General features: G+C 32.3%; 1 protein-coding gene across 2 annotated transcripts; it reads left to right on the forward strand.

The window, feature by feature from the left end:
* Positions 1-1,473: 1,473 nt before the first annotated feature.
* Positions 1,474-8,331, forward strand: LOC11411516 (hydroxyproline O-galactosyltransferase HPGT1). Of its 2 annotated transcripts, none has more exons than XM_013605940.3 (12): positions 1,474-1,699; positions 1,776-1,839; positions 2,788-2,837; positions 2,980-3,173; positions 3,750-3,807; positions 3,922-3,994; positions 4,536-4,659; positions 6,737-6,824; positions 6,911-6,961; positions 7,376-7,447; positions 7,522-7,634; positions 7,840-8,331. In XM_013605940.3, exons 1-12 carry the CDS (start codon positions 1,587-1,589, stop codon positions 7,860-7,862), a joined length of 1,023 nt encoding a protein of 340 aa, XP_013461394.1. In that variant the 5' UTR covers positions 1,474-1,586; the 3' UTR covers positions 7,863-8,331. The 2 variants fall into 2 exon arrangements, with proteins under 2 accessions (XP_013461394.1, XP_003602169.2); XM_003602121.4 differs by having other exon boundaries at positions 1,475-1,699; positions 3,744-3,807.
* The last annotated feature ends 5,412 nt before the right edge of the window (positions 8,332-13,743 follow it).

The raw sequence follows: 13,743 nt of genomic DNA on the forward strand, positions 1-13,743 counted from the left end.
TGGAGGCCGACCCTAAATGCATGGGACTAAGTCGATGGTTGGTTGATTTAAATGCAATGTTGATGCCTCTTTTTTCTTTAGGCAAAATTTTGTTGGTATTGAGGTCTGTTTTCGGCATTATCAATGGTATTTTGTTTTTCACAAAACAGAATAGTTGGAGGCCGAAACTTTGATGTTGGAAGGAGAAACACTTAACCTTATATTTGCTAGTAGGTGGATTCATTCATTATCTTCAATCCATTAGACAATGTTGATTTTCAACTAGATGGCAAAAAGACTGGCGGATGCTTTTCATAACTTCTAAAATATTGTCTCATATTTTGGTTCAATTCTTGCGGATTGTCAACATATCCTCACTATTAGTTGGTAGAGATAATACATAATATATATAAGGTTTGGGGTTCGAATACCGAACACCGCAGAAGGTAAAAAAAAAAACTCACATAACCACGTCTCTAATCGATTTTCATCTTTATTAATATTCCTAATTGTATTGAATCATTTATTGCTAATTTAGTTTATTTTGGTAAAAAAGAAATACAATAGCATTAATATCTGTAGGTTTTTTTGGTTAAAAATTTGTATAATTAGTTTATGAGTGGTGCTAGTCACACCCCAAAAAAAATAAGTTACACCCCAGAATGATTAATATATCCCTAAATTGAACATAAGTAAACTTAATTTACATTAACCTAAATTGAACTTAAGTAAACTTAATTTACATTAACTTAGATTGAAAGTAAGTAAACTGAATTTACATTAATCTAGATTGAACATAAGTAAACTAAATTTACATTAATCTAGATTGAACATAAGTAAACTAAATTTACATTAACCTAGATTGAACGTAACTAAACTGAATTTACATTAACCTAGATTGAACGTAAGTAAACTGAATTTACACTAACCTCTTATATACATGTAAACTGAATTTACACTAACCTAAATTGAACGTAAGTAAACTAAATTTACATTAACCTAGATTGAACATAGGTAAACTAAATTTACATTAACCTAAATTGAACATAAGTAAACTTAATTTACATTGACATAAGTAAACTTAATTTACACAAACCTAAATTGAACATATCTCATACCAAAACAAACAATAAACAAATAGAAACTCATCGAAAATAAAATTCATGAAATTCACCAACCTTTATAAATATAGTACAGAACAATAACAAAGATGTTGATTTAGATATTGATTGCACATCTATGGTGATTTGTGGATGAAAGGGGGTAAGGGTTCAGAATGATCATAAAAGATAAATTTTTAAAAATTTACATGAAGAGGATAATTTTGATATTATTGTAAAATTTTAAATAAATTCGAATGTAACTTTTTTTTTTTTGGGTGTGACTAGCACCACTCTTAGTCTTAGTTTATTGAACTCCTTTATTGGTCACAAATAAAATTATAAGGCAAACAAAATTTAGAAAAAAGTTGAATAATTGGATTTATTTTGAAAATGAAAAGGAAAAAGAAAAGTGAGAGGTTGGTGACTTTGTTCCCAGAAGCAAGCAAAGAAAGAGTCTCTCTCGCATAACAACATTGTTGAACAGAATTGGATTCGAAATTCAAAATGCAGAGCAAGGGATCGAGTCACAGACTCTCCACTATGGCGAATCGATCTCGAATCCCTGCACTCTTCATCTCCATGTTTGCCACTTTCGCTTCTATCTACGTCGCCGGAAGGTTCTTCTTTCTTCTCTTCTTATCCATTCATTATCGCTTCTCTTCTTCTCTGTTAATCTCATTTTTCCTTTATCAGGTTATGGCAAGACGCACAAAATCGCGTTTATCTCATCAAAGAGCTTGATAGAATCACTGGCCAGGTCAGTAACTTCATTTTTCTACTTCAATTTCAATTACTGTGTTATCGATCGATTCTCACTGTTATTAATTAACTATTATTATTATTATTATTATTATTTCGGAATTAATAGTTGCTTCTCAATGAAGTTAGGGATCTTAATTTTTGTTGTTTATGTAATTGCATATGAATTTGATCTGATTTTTATGTAATTTTAATTTGATAACTATTTGATCGCATGCAAATTTTTATTAGTTTTGTGGTGATAAAAAATTATTTTGAATGAATTGATTTTACTTAGCAGTGTGTTGAATGTTAAGTGGTTTATGTTTGGATACATTTGCATAAAAGTGACTTAAACAATAAGTTTCAGTGTAAAAATCATGTTTAGACGCAATAATTAGCAACAAATCCTAGCTTCAAGTTTGAATTAATCTAGGAGGCAAAGTCAATTCTACTTGAGTAACCAAACATGTCAAAATCAATTTTGCACTTCTAGAATCAACTTTTCCTGCTCCAAACATAGAACCAAACATAGGCTTGCATGTGTTTGGTTTTGTGGCGGCGAGAATTGATTATGAATGAATTGATTTTGTATAATTGATTTTGGCTAACAATGAGTTGAATGTAAAATGGTTTATGTTTGGATATGTCTATGTAAAAAGTGATTTGAACAGTAAATCAAGGTTAAAATCAATTGTAGAAGCCAAAAGCTACAAATTCTAGCTTCAAGTAGAATCAATTCTACAAGCAAAATCAATTCTACTTTAAAACATCCAAACATGTCAAAATCAGTTCTATTTTTCTAGAATCCATTTTGGCCCTTCCAAAATTGAAACAAAACATACATGTGATTTATCGAGACCATTCTGTCAGAGACACACACGCAGAGAGTTTGACTCACTAGGACTTGGACATGCCTTTCTATTTTTTATTCTGGCTAAGTTAACGAAAAGTTTTTTCATTCTAGGGGCAATCTGCTATATCAGTGGACGATACATTGAAGATCATAGCCTGCAGGTGAGTTAAATTTACATGTTACAAAAATTAGCAAAAAGTTGGCGATTTGATTGTTGTTTAATTTTATTCATGGTTTACTTTGGTGTTTGTAAGCTTCTCAACTTCATTTTGTGACTATACAGTTTGATAATGTGTTGTTTAGGGAACAACATAAGAAGCTTGATGCGCTAGAGATGGAACTTGCTGCAGCTAAACAAGAGGGTTTTGTTTCAAAGGGATTGATTGAGACCAATGGGACTTACTCTAAGAGACGACCCTTGGTAGTCATAGGTATACTCACAAAGTTTGGGCGAAGGAAGAATAGAGATGCCATTCGTAAAGCTTGGATGGGAAGTGGTAACATTATTCTTTTCTTTCTCTTGCTCAATTCTGCAAGTTTGTGCCATTGACTTTGCCATAAATATATCTCTTTTTTTTAGCTGAGTATGCACTTGATGTAAAGAATTTTTGTGAAGTCTGAATTCTAATGTATGGCTTTAACATGAGCTGGTATGAGTTCAATAACATGAAATTATAGCCTTTTCTTTCCTGCATAAGTTGATAACGAGTTAATGTACACATAGAGTGTATGACAAACTTTCCCTTTTCGGTTTCCTGCCTCTGAGAAAAACGATCATCTCTTACATTTTGACATAGAAAGGACAATCCTTATATATATTTAATTCCTTTAACAACTGCTATTGCTAATGAATAATGAGAAAACTCTTATGTAACTGGTTTATAGTACTATCGTATGTAACTGTTTATTGACCGATTCTGAGCATAGTTATTTCGAGTTTTCATGAAAGATTTAGTGCTCTAGCGTATCTGAATAATTTTCTTCCAGATTTTTATATAATGTGTTACAATTTTTGCACTAACATTGTGCTTCAGAAACGTTTTAATTTAAAAGCATTATCATTGTAGGTGCAGCTTTAAAGAAAATAGAAGATGGAAAGGGCATTATTGTGCGGTTTGTTATTGGTAGAAGGTTGAAATTCTTAGTTTTAACTTGTCAGGGTTTTTGGTTTTATTTTTGGGTGGTGAAGGGGGGGATCAATTGTAACTTGGAAGTGGTTCTTATGAATTTCATATAACTTTGCAGTCCAAATCGTGGAGACAGTCAGGATAAAGACATTGATCGTGAGAATAGGTTGACGAATGACTTCCTAATTCTAGTATGTATATCTTAATCAAGGCTTTCATACTTTATCTGCTTAGAAAATTTCTATTTTGTTACAACAGAAAAATTTATTGGATCTCTTTCTTTACGTAATCATTTGGCAATAACTTTTCTGTAAAAATCCAATTGAATTTGCTCATTCTGAATTTGGAAATAAAGCTTTTGGATTTCAATCACTGTTGTATTTTACTAAATAGTATTGCAATGAGTACTTCATTATTTTCTTCTTCTATTTCCAATGGTTAAAATCACATATTGTATTGAAACAACGGCAACACAATTTACTAATATATATTTGTGCCTACTCCAATCTTGAGTTGACATCAATTTGAATGCTTTACTCTTTATGTTTTTTCAGTCAGTAGTTTAAATAAGCAGGCAAATTTGAGGTTAAAGTAACACATTTGCACTCATAGTTGCTAAATATGGTTGGTTCTTATAACATTTGTTTTGTATTTTGGTGCTTCCTGTGAGTAGAGCATAAAGTAAACAACATAAGCTAGTTAACTCATCACCTTCAACACTTCTGTTGTCAGGATGATCACGTAGAAGGAAGCCAGGGACACCCAGAGAAGGCTAAATTGTTTTTTGCTCACGCTGCAGACGAATGGGATGCGGAGTTTTATGCTAAAGTCAATGATGATGTTTATGTAAATATTGGTTAGTTTTTCTTTAACTGGATGAAGTGATTTTTCTATAATGCATTTTACCTAATATGTCACTTTTTTGTTATATGGTTCTTCTGTACGGAAAAACCACTCTATGCATTAGAGAAATCCCTGTTTGTACCAATGGGTATATGATCATATGACTTTGAGCTTGCAGTGAATCTTAATGACCTTTTAATAAATTATGGATAATTTTACTGTTTTCTTTGAATCCTATAACCATAGTCCCAAATAAAAGCACTTTAGGTCGACTTTAGTGTTTGGATGGGCTACTAGATAAATGTAGAAGCCCCTAAAAAATCAAGTTTTTTGAAAGCTATATTTTCTAGCTTCTTAAGAAACCCACTGTGACAGAAGATAGGGAATCACAAATCAGGTTTTAAACTTTTATGGACAAAGATATCAATTGAATTTTCATAACTACCCCCGTATCCTTCTCTCAATCTTCCTTTCCCATGTCATTCCTAGCATTTCTCTCAGAATTTTCTCTCCATCTCAACTTGGAATCATGGCTAGGGGTATTTATTCTTCATACTGGTCATGCCCCCTCCTTATTTTTATTTGTCTAGGTGCTAAGTTTTTAGTGACATAAGGTTCTGGTTGTTGTTCTTGTTGCACAAATAGGTATGATTTGATTTCGGTTTTTTGGTTCTTTTGTTTAGTTGCAGACAAATTTCAGAAAACAAATAAAAAGGCACACACTTGTTTTTAAAATTGTTGTCTTCTTTCGACAAATAATGGAAGAAACAAATACCTTTCAAGATAACATCCAATTTTTTTGGACCCGTTTTTTATAAGTTTTTTTAAAATAGATTTTTAGTGTAATATCTTTTTGCCATAATTCGTTTGAAGAACTTATCTTAAAATGTAATTCTAAGTATTTCATCATTTTGTTATAAATGTTTTTGGATGCTAAAATTTTGAAAAAATCTCTATAAAAAAAACTACTTCAAATAACTTTTCATAAAAATCATTTTTGGGAGATGTCATTTTGAAAAAATGTGATTTTTACTACGTAAAATAACAATGAATCTTTAAGTTAGTGAATGTCAAAATCTCATTTTTAACTTGTCAAATGAGTTTGAAATAACTTCTACTATTTTTGAGTAAATATCTAAAAAATCCAATTTTAGAAATACAAAGAAAAATTCATTTTTTTAAAATTTATAACAATCAGGCCCTTAATTAGATGATCCAGTTATCAACTTCAAAATGCACATGCTCATTGGATACTTTCCTTAGTTGGGTTCGAAAATAACATGAAATCAGTTTGGTTTAAGAGGACACATTGATGCTTTGTTGGAAAAATTTATGATTTAAAGGTTTCTAAAAGTAATGAGCATGATAGAAAATTGTATGATAGTTGTTCACAAGTCTCACAATCTTAGTAACTAGAGTCCATATAAAATGATGGTGATGATGGTGAAATTAACAATGATGTCAACCATAGGATTTAACCAAGGTGGGTGAAATGGAGCAATGTTTCTAGTGTAACTTGATTTAATGACTCATAACGCATAACTAATAAGGACCGATATGTTAATATTTCTTTAGTGAATTTTGATTGTAATAATATGTTTAGTTTAAAATTTAGATTTCCTTGTTTTGGAGTTGTATAATGCTCCTTTGTTTTTCTAGTTTCTTATTAGACTGCTTTAAATTTTAGACTGCCTTATTTATATTGGAGTTGTATATTGGGCCTTATAGGTGATGGGTCACGTTATTCGTAGGTGTAGGTATAAATAACAATCTTGTTGTCATATTTTAGGGAAAGTTTGATATTCAATCTTCGATTGAAGTGAGAGCTAGTTTTGCTCCTCTAGGTTATTTGGATGAACCAATTCTAGATCCTTATCTAGAACATCCGTATTCTTGTGGCGGATCCGCAATCGATCTTATCATTCTTCATGAATGTGGCAATCATTCTTCCCACTTAGTTAACATTATTGTTTTGATTACAAGATAATACTTTATTTTGTGCCTCATGGCCCTATTTAAAAAATTCCAAAAAGAATTCAAATTTTTATACTTATTTATCTTTTACTACTTACATGTTCTTTCCTGTACAGATGCCTTGGGTGCTACGCTTGCAACTCATTTGGACAAACCTCGTCTTTACATGGGGTGCATGAAATCAGGCGAAGTTTTCTCCGAACAGTGAGCCCCTTATCTGCTAAAATTCCATATGCTTATGTAGAATAAATTTTATGGTTCTCAGACTGTTTGTCTGTGAATGTTGACAGGAACCACAAATGGTATGAACCAGAATGGTGGAAGTTTGGTGACAAAAAATCGTAAGCCAACCAACCAGTTATTCATATGATTAAACAATTGCATTAATTTTACTGGATGGCACAGCATTCATTCTTTAGTTTCGAATAGCTGCTTGGTATTCTTTAGTGCTGTGTTTGTTGATCCCGTAAATAAAAATTGCAATAGGTATTTTAATTTTAATGGAGAAGCTTATCATATGATGTGGAATATACATGATTATATCAAAATCCGTAGTTGTTGGCTCATTGCAAAGGATTAGTCAATTATGTCATGTGCTAGTGAGGATAATAACCAAGCAAAGCTTGCATGCAAGTTGAATATTTCAGTTGTACAACAACTCTGTACAAGTGCACCAAGTTGAATCATGTCATTTTTTTGTCATTTCAAACTATTTATCTCCTCTTGAAATGATAATTAAATCTCTTGTGGAACAGATATTTTCGTCATGCATCAGGAGAGATGTATGTCATATCTCGAGCTTTGGCTAAATTCATATCAATAAACAGGTCAGGTCTGTTTTTGCTGCACAAATATTTTTAGCAACTGTTTATGCATCAATCATCAATCTGTGAGTTGTCAGATCTATTCTTCGTACCTATGCCCATGATGATGTGAGCGCTGGATCCTGGTTTATTGGACTTGATGTGAAGCATGTTGATGAGGCAAAGTTTTGTTGCTCGTCTTGGTCGACAGGTCTCACTGGCTATCTCTTTTTTTCTCTATGTCTGTGCTGTATGTATACATGTTCTAGTTTAAAATTCAAGTTCATGACATAGTTTTGTAACCACCAAAAAGATATCCCAACTTTGAGTATCTAAGAAATTATATTCGGAATTTACTTACATAAATGTTTGGTATGCACATCAAATTTACTTTACAATATGCATTTGTTTTTCAGGAGCAATTTGTGCGGGTGTTTGAGTTGATTCCAGTGCACTGTTTTAAGAAGACTATCAATGTAATATACAAGGTTCCTTGAGAGTTGTCTCTTGATACAGAAGTCCATCCTTACATTAACTTGTGAGCACAGTTCGCAAATTCATTGGTTCAAGTCATCACACATACTATACAACAAAAGATTTACCTCTACGTACAAGTTCTTCTAATCCACTTTATGGTTCTTTCATGGGTATAGGAGAGGAAGATAACTCTTCTCTTGGCAGAACTTCCTAAATGTACTTTAAAAAAAATAAAAAATATTTTTAGGAGTGACATGGTGGGCTGTGGAGCGATTTTGTATTTTTTGTACATTGTATACTGCTGGGAATTTTGAGTGATGATTATGTTTTAGGTAAAAGCTAGGGTGGACAAGTGCTCCATGTGGTCCACCTTGGTCAAAGGCTTTTTTGTAATATTATTATCGTGAAGTGCTTTTGTTTTTTCAAATTTACATGTTTCCCACCTCAAAAACTCTAATTCCGCAATCTCTATCCCCCTCTCCCTCTATATTTGCCTTCAACTTGATCTGTGTGAGCAATGACGGCTCCTACTCTGTTGTCATTGTTATCATTGTTAGATGTGATTGAAGAGAAGATAGAGAAGAGGTGGCTTCATTGGCGGTGAAACTCGTCTTGAAAGGAGTGAAGCACAAGAGACTCGGTGCTATGGATAGTGCACTGCCTCTTATTAACGGCAAAGGTTGTCGGAGAATCAAGATCAGTAAGCTCACATCCACGGCCGTGGACTTGGCTGTTGTGAAATATGTACGCCGGGTCCAATTTGAGGTTTCACTTCATTGAACCAACACTCAACTGATCTACAAGATGGTAGTTCCAACCAATCGTTAAACCAACCTTTGGTTGCCGTTCTAATGTGTTGAGGCATCCCAACATTAGAACGGCATCATAATAATTGGTGGTTTGAGTTTGCAATTCCTAATGTGTTGGTAGGAGCTAGACCCCCTCCATAGGATAATCACAACTATGCTTATACTAGAAGGTGACGTGTGGGGTGAACTTAAAAGATTGGATCATCATGCAGTTAAAAATAACTATATGATTTATTGTAATTTATTGATACAATAAATCAATGGTTAAGTCTCGTGAGCATAACTCAGTTGGTAGGACAATGCATTATTATATGCAGAGGTCGGGGTTCAAACCCCGGACACCCCACTTTATTCACCTTATAAGGTAATCAATTCTAGCCACTAGGCTATCTAACCAAAAAAAAAAATCAATGGTTAAGATTTAACATGCTTCTTGCCATTTTACTTTGACTAATAGGTCACATTAAATCTTGACTATTGCATTTGTTGTTTGTATTATATTTCAATTTTTAGCTTCATCATGATGGTCTAATCTTTCAAGTTCTATCATTGGTTCAATATGCTAATGATAGAAGTATCTTCATCATGATGGTCTAATCTTTAGCATATCCATGATCATTGGTTCAATGTAATTGAAAATAAGACTTGCATTTAAAAACTTGTAAGTAAATGATAAATTGCATCGCAATTGTCATCTCTCTGCTCCTGTCGTTTGATTTTTTTCCTTGACAAAAAATAATGAAGCCGCTCAATGTTTTTTCTTCAATGAAACCGGTCAATTAATTAAGAGAAAAAAGTATAAACTGCTAAAGTATTACGTTTATCCCTACAACTTAGTCACCATCACTACCACAAAAATGCAGTCCTTTTCTTTATGCCTTTTTTAGGTTCACACCATGTGGAAGATGAAAACATATAATGTATAGTAAAAACCAAACCGAATTAAAGAATAAAAGTCAATTAATGACAAAAGAATAACAAAGAAACATGGAAGCGGAGAAAGAAGTTAAATAATAATGGAATGAAAAAGAAGTATACAGGGTGAGATTAATGGTGTACGTAACCGTTCAAATCACAAATGTTGTATTATCCAAAAAACGGTGGTTACAAAAGGGAAACTTTCCACAAATTCACATATAATTAAACACCAAAAACAAAAATCTAGACACATCAAAAGAAGAAGAAAATAACAAAAAACATTTAATTAGATTTAGAATCAAAACTAAATTGAATAAATAAGTAAAAACTTCAACGTGAAAAAAAATCAATTAAAAAGAAAACCTGAATATTGATGGTGGTTGATTCATGCATGGTGTCCTCATCATGTTACAAAGTTGTTGTCAACTAAATTTCGGAAGTAAAAAGAGACAAACAAAGGAGAGGAAGAGATTTAGAGAGAGGGAGAAAAATAAGACGGGGTTTATTGTAACATCTCGTTTTTCCAACATAAAAATTTCATAAAAATAATCAGAGTATTCACTTTAACGGAATGTCATATTCTTTACTTAAAATCATAAACGGAATAATTAACTAATTATCCATCAAAATTCAATAACATAATATTTAATACTTCACAGTGAAATTTATTCGAACATCTAAAAATAATTTTGGCACGAAGGCCTCATCAAAGTATCTCATAAAAATCCAATTAACAACTTAATCATGTAAATTCATAAGCAATACGTAAGGAATAGAAAAGCATACAATAAAGTTCTCATCCCGTTACGTATCAGAGCACCTAAAGACACACATAAGAGATAATCCACTCACGACAGCAATCTAACAGTAACTTAAACTCGATCACCTGCAAGTTACTCATACGAAGAGCAACATTTCCAAGCAGAAGGGGTGACATTTCACAAAACAATAATATTAAGCATATAATTCTATTTAAAAACCTAAAATCATCATAATATTCATCATAGACAATAATATATCATATATCACATCTTTAATAGTTCATATAAAGAATCACAGCTTCAACAACTTGGCAACTTAAACATCTTTGACTCGACAAATGCGACTCCTTGACTATGCAACTTAGACCTCTTATATGCATGTGGTACCAATCCAGGGCATCAAGCCCAACGTATTTGAGCGTAAATAGGCTCCCAGGGCATCAAGCCCTCAACTTATTTGAGCGTAAAAAGGCTCCTAGAGCATCAAGCCCTCAACTTAATTGAGCAAAGGCTCCAGGGCATTAAGGCCCCATCAATGAAATGCTAATGCATGGATTCGACCTCTTAACATCTTAAATCGACAACCTTTTATATAATCCAATAATTTGGAACTTTATCATCTTAATCAACTTAGACCGACTCATGCAGCTTAGTTAAATAACAACAACACAACAGTATACAAAAACAGCATGACATAATAATATCAAATGCAAGTCAACAACGTCTCAATTATTCACATATAATTCAAGTAATGCATATACAATTATATCACAATATAACAACATCAAATAATAATCAACATCTTAAAACATCATATATACATATAACACTTCACCAATCATGGACAATATCGTATTCACAACATATACATACATATACTAATTCATCAATCATAAACAACATCATACTCATAAACATATACATTCATATACTAGTTCATCAATCATATTCAATTATTCACTGTGACCTACGTGCAATAATTTGACTATAACTCAAGTTCTATAAATCCTTTTGAAGTCAAATCAACGGCATTAGAAAGCTAACATTCATACCTACAACTTTCGTGTTTACACCTAAGACCAATTCTGTACCAATCAATACCAGTTTTCATTTCACATTCGGACAAAGTTGTGCTGAAATTCATAAAAATTCACTGTGACCTACGTGCAGTAATTTGATCATAACTCAAGTTCTATAAATCGTTTTGACGTCAGACCAACGACATTAGAAAGCTAACATTCATACCTACAACTTTTGTGTTTACACCTAAGACCAATTCTTTACCAATCAATACCAGTTTTCATTTCAAATTCGGGGCAGAGATAAAAAGAAAAATAAAAAAAAACAACCTATATTATTCAACTTCACTTTCATTCAAAATCATCACAATCATCACTCTTAACCCTAATTCTCAAATTCTCAAAAACTAAACCTACAACATGTTAAATACAATTTTCAGAATCATAGACTCAAGATTATTGAATGTTAGTCCCACCCTTACCTTGGAATATAAAAATCGCAGCTTCCTAGGTCTCTCTCCCTTCTCTTGGCTTTTTCTCCCTTTTCTCCAAAATTGATCGTACGTTCTGTTTTTTCTAAACTAGATTTCTCCTATTTATAACATTTTATTCTATTTTATCTTATTTCTCTTTCTCCCCAAAACTCTCTCAAATCTCATAACAACCCTTAAACTCAATATTATTTTATTTTCAAATCTTATTCTATTAAATAATATAATAAGCCACTTAATAAATTACATAATCATATAAATTTATTATAAACTCTTCTTAATAAATTATAGACTCAATTAAATAATTAAATAAAATAAATAATTCAAAGAGGGCGTTACAGTTATCATGTTGTCGCAAACCTCAGCAATGTGACGCTCCTTCTTATATAGTTTGAATTACGCACCGCTCTTTTCTGCTTCCACAGTGAAATTTCTGTGACTGCAATGCAGATCTCAGCATTTCCCCAGGAGGTTCCCTCCTTTCCTTTTTTTTGGTAGTTAATTCTTTAGTTTGTGTTTGATTGAGAGCATTATTTAACCATTCTTCCTCCTGCACTTCTCCTCCCCTCTTTCTATTGCACATTTTTTTCTTTTATAGAACAAACAAATACTATCTATATCTATTCTTCTTTGATTTGTGTGATTTGAAAGCTTGAAAGGAAACTAAATGAAGAAGTGACTGTATGTGTTAGCCTACAATCGAAAACTGAAACTTAAGTTAGAGCCAAGTTTGAAACCTTGATTGTGTTGTTCCGATAACATATTCTGACTCTTCTATACAAAAGTTCGTCTTTGCATATGGAAAAAGAAAGAAACAGGTTATGCGGTGGGTTTTATTTTGTTGGGATACAAATGTGGTGGTTCTATTACCATCAATGTTGTTCCAGAAAGAAAGAAAAAAACCATCGAGAAGTAATATTGGCACATTTGAGGGAAAAAAACCGCACAGCTTAAATAGAAAAGAAAAGAAAAAAAGTAATTAAAGAAAATTGTAAAGGGTAGAATTGGAATGTAAAATAGGCTAAAAAAAAAAAAGAAAAGTATTGCCTTTATTAATAGCTACACTTCATAGTCTAGAATTGCACTCAAGATCGTAAAATCACTTAGGCATCCCAACATTTACAAAATGTAGATTTCTTTAAAATCACCGAGGCATCCCAACATTTACAAAATTTAATGGAACAAATAATACCCATAAACTCTTTTCGGATCATCGAGGCATCATAATAATTTCAAAATTCAGGCTCATATATCATATCTGAGCGACAATTCTAGTCTAGAATTGCAATCAAGATCGTAAAATCACCAAGGCATCCCAACATTTACAAAATTTAATGGAACAAATAATACCCATCAATTCTTTTCGGGTCATCGAGACATCATAATAATTTCAAAATTCAGGCTCATATATCATATCTGAGCGACAATTCTAGTCTAAAATTGCAATCAAGATCGTAAAATCACCAAGGCATCCCAACATTTACAAAATTTAATGGGACAAATTATATCCATCAATTCTTTTCGGGTCATCGAGGCATCATAATAATTTCAAAACTCAGTCTCATATATCATATCTGAGTGACAATTCTAGTCTAGAATTGCACTCAAGATCGTAAAATCACCGAGGCATCCAAACATTTACAAAATTTAATGGAACAAATAATATCTGTCAATTCTTTTCGGGTCATCGATCAAGGCATCGTAATAATTTCAAAACTCAGGCTCATATATCATATCCGAGTGACAATTCTAGTCTAGAATTGCACTCAAGATTGTAAAATCACCGAGGCATCCCAACATTTACAAAATTTAATGGAACGAATAAATATCCGTCAATTCTTTTCG

Source organism: Medicago truncatula, chromosome 3 (genome assembly GCF_003473485.1).
Source record: "Medicago truncatula cultivar Jemalong A17 chromosome 3, MtrunA17r5.0-ANR, whole genome shotgun sequence".
Classification (NCBI taxonomy): Eukaryota; Viridiplantae; Streptophyta; class Magnoliopsida; order Fabales; family Fabaceae; genus Medicago; species Medicago truncatula.